Raw genomic sequence first — 7,766 nt, 5'->3', positions numbered from 1 at the left:
CAAATAAAGTAGAGTATTGGTTTAAAGTATGTAAAACTATTTTACTATATTTCGTATTTTTGTAATATATTCTTCATAAATACACCGTGTTTCCACCATTCAAATATACGCGCCACGTACATGTATAGCCTCCAAATTATAGCGCTCGCAGTAAAAATGAAGTATACAGAATATTCAGTTCTTACTAATACGCCAAAATTCGTGAACTATCGGTAAAATTGGGCGCTACACCGAAATGGTAACATTGCAGCAGCAGAGAGCCACACTTGAGAACACTGCGAGATTCAGTGCTTGAGAAAGATATCATCCATCTATGTATATTATAAGTTTGTGTTCGTAAACAATACCCAGAATCTGTCGCAGTCGTACATTATCAATAATCATGTGTACCTTCTAAGTGAAGTTCAATACAAATATTATGAATATTGAATACTACGTAACAAAGTAGCGACATGAGATTTTATACAGTATTTGAAAATATCGCAGTCTTTTAAATATTCTCTAAACTTTACAATCATGGATAGATTCTTAAATATCGATTGGTGAGTACAAAATAAACTTAACCTGTCCAGTTAACGTATTTGGTATAATTTAATTTTAATTTATTTTTCCTTATAAATTACCCGATTAGTCATTAGATGTTTTATTTATTAGGAACCAGCCATTGGAAGATATAATAGACAACACTTTCATTGAGGAAGAAAGATTAGAAAGAGAGAGTGTAATGTGTAGAATGGTAACTGGAAATTTCACTGATCCATTCAAAAATATTGATGAGGATTATGAAAACGTTAAAATAAACTTAATGGAAGGCGTGCAAAAGGAGTTGGATAAAACAGATGAAAATGATAATGCTGAAAATGTTAAAAAAAAAAAGAAAAACCAAAATGAAGTCCAAGTAAAACAGTCAAAAAAAAGTAAAAGTTATGTACCTGGTATTATTAAACCAATGTTTAAGTTTCCTAAAAGATCTAAATTAAACACACAACAACAAGCATTATGTTTAAGAGTCTTGTTAAGGTTTTCGGAGTCCAATAAACCAAAACTAACTCAAATTGAAAGGGAAGAACTAAATAAGTATATGGTAAAGATATTCTATACTATAATTAATTCAATTAAGTAAATACATCATTTTGCATAAATCTGCACAAATACATTCTCCCTTGTATTGTTCATTAAGCCTACGTCAAATTCTAGGTACAATTATGCTGTTAACATATGTTTTATTGTTTCATTTCATAGGATTTACAAAAAGATATTACAGAAGAACAAACTGAATTTTTAGAATTTGCGAAAAGTAAATGGGAAGAAAGATTACCTTCACTGTTTGTGCAGAATGAAGATTATGTAAACAAATGTTGGAAATCGAAACTACGATATGTTCATAATCTTCCTAGGTATTATGGTGAAGTTACAAATATTCCATTTGTGAGAGATAAAAATATTGAAGTAAAATTTGATTCTGTTTGTTTACACGTGGTTAGTATTGCATTTCTAAACATTGAAATACATGTACAGGATGGAACAGTTAAGTGAAAGCACTTCAATGTCTATTTGAGGCCATACTCGGAAATTTCTCAGAACAAATTTATGCCACTTAACCCATAAGCAGACTTTCAAAATAAACTTAAAACATCTAATAACTGAATGTATATATTTAATATTTATTTTTACCAAATTGGTAAATGAATGTCAATTTTATTTTGCAACATTGGAAACACAGCGAGATAATAACAGTTTTATTAAGATTGTGGCCTCAATTCAGTTTTCTTTCGATATAATACAATGACTCAGTTTTGGTTAGGCCAGTTTGCTTACATATTAAAACTAATACAAACTTCTTATGATGTAGGGTGAATTACCACAAATTACGTTGCCAAGTTTGACCGGCCCTTGTTATCTGCAAGTAAAATTTCGAGATCTAAACAAAAGGTTTCCTCATAAAAATAATAATTGCAAAAAATCATCACTGTCTTACAAATTACCAGTAAGTGAAGATGCAAATTGTCAAAAATTGGCTGAACATAATAATGCAGATATAGTAATTTCATCGAGTGGTCTTAATTGTTTAGTAAATAATACTGGGCCGAATTACTCGAATTCCTGGATTTTGCCAGTAGTTATAAAAAGGCACAATGATAAAAATGTTATCTATATAGATAAACCCGGACCACCACCAGCAAACACTATACCTGGAAAAAATAATTGGATATATAAATACATTCTTAAGTATTGTTATATTAAAGCACAAGATCTTACTCCAAACAGGTAAGATAATAAACTATATATAAGTTAACAATACAATATACTTACTATATAAATATATTTTTTTATTTCTTAATGCTTTAATAATAACTTTAAATATTCTGTAGTAATAATGAAAGTGATGATGACAATATGTTTGATGATGTTACTTCTGAAGAGGTTTTAAAGCTGGAAGAAGAACACGATAATGTCGTATCTCATACTGGAGATCACTCACAATTAAATCCAATGGAGGAAAATGAGAATATTAAAAAAGCTCTAATAGAAGATTCAAACATTAACGAAAAAATTCCTTTAAATGTAAATATCAAAAGTGAACTAGCTCCAAGTGACATTACAGACTCTGTTACTTCTAAAATTGCTAAAAGCAATAAAGGTAGGAATAGTCTTGCCAGATATATTTGTACTGATTAAAACCATTTTACTATTAAGCATTTGTAAAATATTTCGAATGCATAAAATATATGTTGAATTGGAAATGTAAAAAATAACTTACAGAATAGAAAATAATGCATTTTATAAATTAGGTGAAAAAACTAATTCTGATGCTAATGCATTATACAAACTGTTTACGATTGGACCACAATCTTCAAACAAAAATGAATTAATGAAAAACGTTAGTCACGAGTACAAAATGTTGGTTAGAACAAAAACCGATGGATTTCAGGTTTGTATGTGTAGTACAATTGTTTGTAGGTACATTATTAATAGGTATAACATACAGACATAGTTTATTATGTTTATAGAATTTACCAAATGATGAACAGAAATTATTACTATTAGCACCAAAGTTGGAGTATCAATATGATATTGGTGCTGAATCTGTAACACTAGAAGAGGCATTGAAGCAATGGATATCTCTTATATTTAGACCCCACACATTTCTTGCAAGAGGTAAACAATTTAAATTATATCTGCACGAATATAGTCATTATAAGCTGTAGTCTATTCTATTTTGGTTATTTTTCTGAACATATTGGAGTCATTCTACGCGAAATCGAACACTTTTCGGAGTACTGTTTCGGATTTTGTTCAAATCTGGATATGTTACAGTCTTTAGTGACATATGAACGCATTTCAAAGGATGTTTCAAAATCTTGAAAATTTTTGGTACGTATCTAATAAAAATGATTTCAGTCTGAAAGGTGTCTGATTTCGCGTAGAATAACTCATTGTCTGTAAACACGGAAAATATTTTGATTAATTAATACATATATCAATGACAATTTCTTTTTTTTTTTCATTTATATATTTTAATGAAATGTTTCTTTTGTTTTAGTTCGGATATCTGCGATTACATCAGAAGTATTGCAAATAGAACAACGTACAGCAATGTCTATACGCAATGAAATCAAGCGACTATATAACATAAAAGCTGAGGATTCTTTGGTCATTTTACATAATGTTATTGAGACACTTTCTAGTTTATCTCCAGGGCGTTATATTATAGGACACACCGCAAGACAAGGAGCATTTGCGGCTGTTTATAAAGAAACTGATAGTCTTGGGTAAATATATGTAATAAAATAAACTGGTATAATTTACCGTTTTTAACTGAAAATTACTATTAAAGTCATGTTTAAGTAATTATTTTCTATTCACAGGAAGAACAGTTTTGATTTGCAAACAATTTATAACGAAAAGTTCATTACAATACCCAATCCTCCTTGGATTCCACTCGATAAGATAGTAACAACTCCTATGCTGAAATTTTTTGAAAGAATGCCAGTTATGTTTCATCCAGGATATAAAATGTTTCCTCAAAATAAATATCCAACAAAGAAAAACAATATTGATACAGGTAATTATACGCTTACATTTATGTCTTTTTAATAATAATTTCTTAGTTTTATTATTTTTCTTATTTTAGGAACTGTACGAAGAAGTTTAAGAAATAGAAAGAAGAAGAATTTCGATGATTAATTCACGTGTAAATTATTATTATTATTACAGAATAAATTGCATATATTTCAGTTTTGTAAAATAGGTACTTATTAATAATAAAGTAAACTACAATAATATTTATAGTATTTTATTTTTGTATAGATTTTATAACAATTTGTATAAATATATCTTCATAGCAAAATATATAGAAACTTTAATATAAAAAAATTGTATATAACAGTGCGATTTTGTAAAATATTTCATTAAAAATAAATTTTAGTTCATTATAAGAAGCAAATCATTTGTCATGTAAAAAGTATGGTGACTGTTACGAGTCTGGGTCGAGCGGTTTAGGGTTCACAGAGGAATGTGATTTGTAAATATAAGTAGGTGCGCGGACGAACTTAATGTATTGAAATCAGAAAGCTGTATAGGTTGGAAAACAGTTTTGGATTCCTGATGCAAAATCAGGTAGCTCTTGAAATATATTAGTAACAGCCTCGTAACTTCATTCACAAATCTAAGTGGAGTTGCTCTCGAGATTTCTGTATTAGGAAATCTTTTGGAATTAGTCCCTGCACTGAATCATGCTTTTTGTCGGATGCATCCAGCTGGAGCATAGTCATTCTTTCTATAAGCAAAGGAGTCAGTTAAAGCGTTTTCCATTCTCAGGAAAAAGATTACAAAATTCTAATTGAAATGCACGAGCAGTATGTTATGCCATATTGTAGTAAAAATAATTTTCAAGCAATTGTACCACAACGATGGTTCACATTTCAATCGCTTTTCAACATATTTTGTTTGATTTATGTGGAAACTATTGAGAGAAGAGCTCTTTTATAATCTCCAGATGTATCACGCTGAAATCATAAAAATTTGCATATCTATTAGTAAATGTGCATGTTTAAGTTTGTATTTCATAATCTAACATAGTTTTAAATTATACTGTCTCAATTCTATTAATTACTATTCCATGAATTATTACCAGTCGTATTCCAGTTATTATAATAACAATCATTGAAATAGTATTCCTTTCATAACAGAAATATATGAAAAGAAATAAAAATACATACAGCAATCCAACTTTCCAATGATTCTCCATATCGTTTTTCAAAAGCTTCTTTAATATCACCCAGATCAATTTCACTCCGAGAAACAAGAATGCGAATAAGTGTTCGATCTTTTCTGCTTATACCATGCATACTGCTATATAATCTTTCAGCAAAGAAGCCCACTTTTGATTTCACACATTTCACTAGAACATAAATGATGATAGATTTTAAAAGGTATTCTTCAAATAGTATGCAAATAAAACATCATAATAACATTTTGTTACATAATAATTACTACAATACTAATTTTATAAAAAAATTCTTACCTATTGCAAGAAGACCTTTTTCAATATTTCCAGAAAATTCTTTTTTGATAGCAACTTCTATGTCGTTTCCAGATATTTTATTATATTCAATAAAAGTTTGTCTTAACTGTTGATAACTACGAGATACTAAAATAGCAATGAATTGAGATTCATCTGTTCCCCATCGTTTTTCACCTGCAATGTAGATAAACGATAATTAAACTATTTCTTTAATGTATTTAGATGTACTACATGAAATATATATAACTTTGACACACTACAATCAACCTAAAATCAGTGTTCTATTGTTTTGCAAACATACCAGCTTCATAAAGTGCTTGTGCATCAGCTACAGCTTGAGCTTGATCTACATTCTGATTTTCATCTCTATTTGCTTGAACTAGTGAAACAAGCAATCTTTTAAAATATCCTGAAGTATCCCCCTTTAAATCGCTTTCAAGAGTTTTACCATATACTGTAAAAGCAGAATAATATAATGAATCAAATCCACAGATGCAGCATTAAAAATTATGAATTGGTTATACTGATGTACGTACAGTTTTCACAAAATGCTGCGGTTATACGGATACCACAATTACTTAAAGTGCATAAAATTTCAATAATTGCTTCTTCATCAGTGCCGAATCCACTAATTGCATCGTGCAATTCCTTAGCATAATAATGAGGTAATGGTGTCATAAGAGCAACTAGAACATCTTCCAATTTTCCAGAAAATTCACTCTTTATATCTTTAATCAGATCTTTTCCATATAATGTTTTGTACGCTTCAGCGATTTCTAAACGCTGGACAATCCCTCTTCTCGTAAGTACATCAATAACAGATTTATCGTTATTGGAAGTTCCTTTTATCGCTTTATGTAATAATTCTGCGTCCGCATTTGCATCAAACGGATCAGCAGGATATATAGTACACTATTAAACCAGAAAACACATACTCGAATTTGTTTTTATAAATAAAAAATAAAATTGATAATAATATTTTATCGAATTAGGAAGTATGCGATTAAATGACACATGTCATTCAAATTGATTTGTTCGAACAACGTAGTGATATAAATACGATTGATCGATACTTAAACCAAAAATATAGATCGAACTGTTTACCTTCATGTAAGAAAGGAATTTTACGCAAATTCCAAACGTTAATGACAATGTACTCACTTTGAAAGGATAATGCTGTTGGTGTGACATGATTGTTTATCCAATCGGCAATCTGAAATTATGAAAATATTAAGGATGTACGATATCCTGAAATATTGGGATTCCCGACCTTCGGATCGGGTCGGAAGAAATCGGGAAAGCTCGGACGGGCTCCAGAAACAATGATACGTATCGGGATCCCGGAAATACACAGTACACCTGCTTGATCAAAATTGGAAGGTATTACTAGTAACACAATTTTTCCCCCTTTAAATTATACATTCAATACTGATAAATCTTTGGTAATAGTAAAAAATGTACAAACGAGAACACTTGTAATGTATTTAGTGTTCAGCTATTTAAATATTTATTTTAAATTAGGCGATACTGAATGAAAAGAAGAAAAAAAGAATTTTAAAAATATGTATTTTATTTTAAGTTATAATGTAAAAAACAAATTTTTTCTATATGAGTAGACAATAGTCTCGTCAACTATTCTTCCTAATTAGTTTTCCGTCAGATCGGTTCGGGATCTCCGTACATTCGGGATCTAGACACGCGTTCGTATGCAGTCGGATAGTTTCGGGATCTTGATAAGTTCGTACTCAGTCGGATACTTTTGAAATCTCGATCAATTTCATACTTTCGAGAGCCCGCTCAATCTCGTCCGAGTTTTCCTGACCCAACCCGAACCCGAAATATCGAAAACCCTCAGATCCCTGGAAAATATGAATTAATCAATCGATTGTTCACGATCAGAAGCTTTTAAAACTATTCTGCATTAATACGCATATGATATTGTTAATTGTTCGTAGTAGTTTAGATTATTTATAAAAAGTATACTTACAGTGAATAGAACAGAAAAATTTTATAACGAAAATGTTTTGGTTAAACTGAGATAATTTCTGCGCGAACGACAAGCGGCTAGTCAATACCGGGACGCACCCAGCGATGAAGTATAGGACGGATTTTTTCGCGCCTGCGTGGCGAGTATAGCATCAGTAAAGTAAATGTTTGGATAAATTGGGGTGCCTTGATCACCCCATTGATCAATATGGGAAAGTAAGTTAATGATTGGTGATATCTAGATAAATGTTGG

At 30.2% G+C, this 7,766-nt stretch overlaps 2 protein-coding genes across 3 annotated transcripts; one reads left to right on the top strand and one right to left on the bottom strand.

Annotated features, from left to right (window-relative positions):
• Nucleotides 1–357: 357 nt before the first annotated feature.
• On the top strand, nt 358–4,423 carry LOC143355113 (uncharacterized). The gene is made up of 10 exons (XM_076789632.1): nt 358–542; nt 655–1,084; nt 1,243–1,479; nt 1,853–2,268; nt 2,373–2,641; nt 2,793–2,932; nt 3,012–3,159; nt 3,545–3,773; nt 3,870–4,066; nt 4,136–4,423. Exons 1-10 carry the CDS (start codon nt 517–519, stop codon nt 4,186–4,188), a joined length of 2,145 nt encoding a protein of 714 aa, XP_076645747.1. The 5' UTR covers nt 358–516; the 3' UTR covers nt 4,189–4,423.
• LOC143355114 (annexin B9) lies at nt 4,282–7,627 on the bottom strand. Of its 2 annotated transcripts, none has more exons than XM_076789635.1 (7): nt 7,515–7,627; nt 6,689–6,740; nt 6,064–6,439; nt 5,829–5,981; nt 5,528–5,701; nt 5,223–5,404; nt 4,282–5,009 (listed from the first exon to the last, which is right to left on the bottom strand). In XM_076789635.1, the coding sequence occupies exons 2-7, from the start codon at nt 6,716–6,718 to the stop codon at nt 4,956–4,958; spliced, it is 969 nt and encodes a 322-aa protein (XP_076645750.1). In that variant the 5' UTR covers nt 6,719–6,740; nt 7,515–7,627; the 3' UTR covers nt 4,282–4,955. The 2 variants fall into 2 exon arrangements, with proteins under 2 accessions (XP_076645750.1, XP_076645749.1); XM_076789634.1 differs by lacking the exon at nt 7,515–7,627 and adding an exon at nt 7,311–7,386.
• Nucleotides 7,628–7,766: the final 139 nt, after the last annotated feature.

This window comes from Halictus rubicundus, chromosome 6 (assembly GCF_050948215.1).
Source record: "Halictus rubicundus isolate RS-2024b chromosome 6, iyHalRubi1_principal, whole genome shotgun sequence".
NCBI classification, from domain to species: Eukaryota; Metazoa; Arthropoda; class Insecta; order Hymenoptera; family Halictidae; genus Halictus; species Halictus rubicundus.
Note: the sequence above shows the minus strand (reverse complement) of the source record. Positions and strands in the feature narration are given on the sequence as shown.

Excerpts from the sequence above, each read along its gene's own strand:
- LOC143355114 (XM_076789635.1), bottom strand. The coding sequence starts at position 6,718 with ATGTCACACCAACAGCATTATCCTTTCAAA. Across the intron at positions 5,702-5,828 it reads ACAAGCACTTTATGAAGCTG|GTGAAAAACGATGGGGAACA; the intron begins GTATGTTTGCAA and ends TCTACATTGCAG. Across the intron at positions 5,010-5,222 it reads CATTGGAAAGTTGGATTGCT|CGTGATACATCTGGAGATTA; the intron begins GTATGTATTTTT and ends TTATGATTTCAG.
- LOC143355113 (XM_076789632.1), top strand. The coding sequence starts at position 517 with ATGGATAGATTCTTAAATATCGATTG. Across the intron at positions 543-654 it reads AGATTCTTAAATATCGATTG|GAACCAGCCATTGGAAGATA; the intron begins GTGAGTACAAAA and ends TTTATTTATTAG. Across the intron at positions 2,933-3,011 it reads CAAAAACCGATGGATTTCAG|AATTTACCAAATGATGAACA; the intron begins GTTTGTATGTGT and ends TTATGTTTATAG.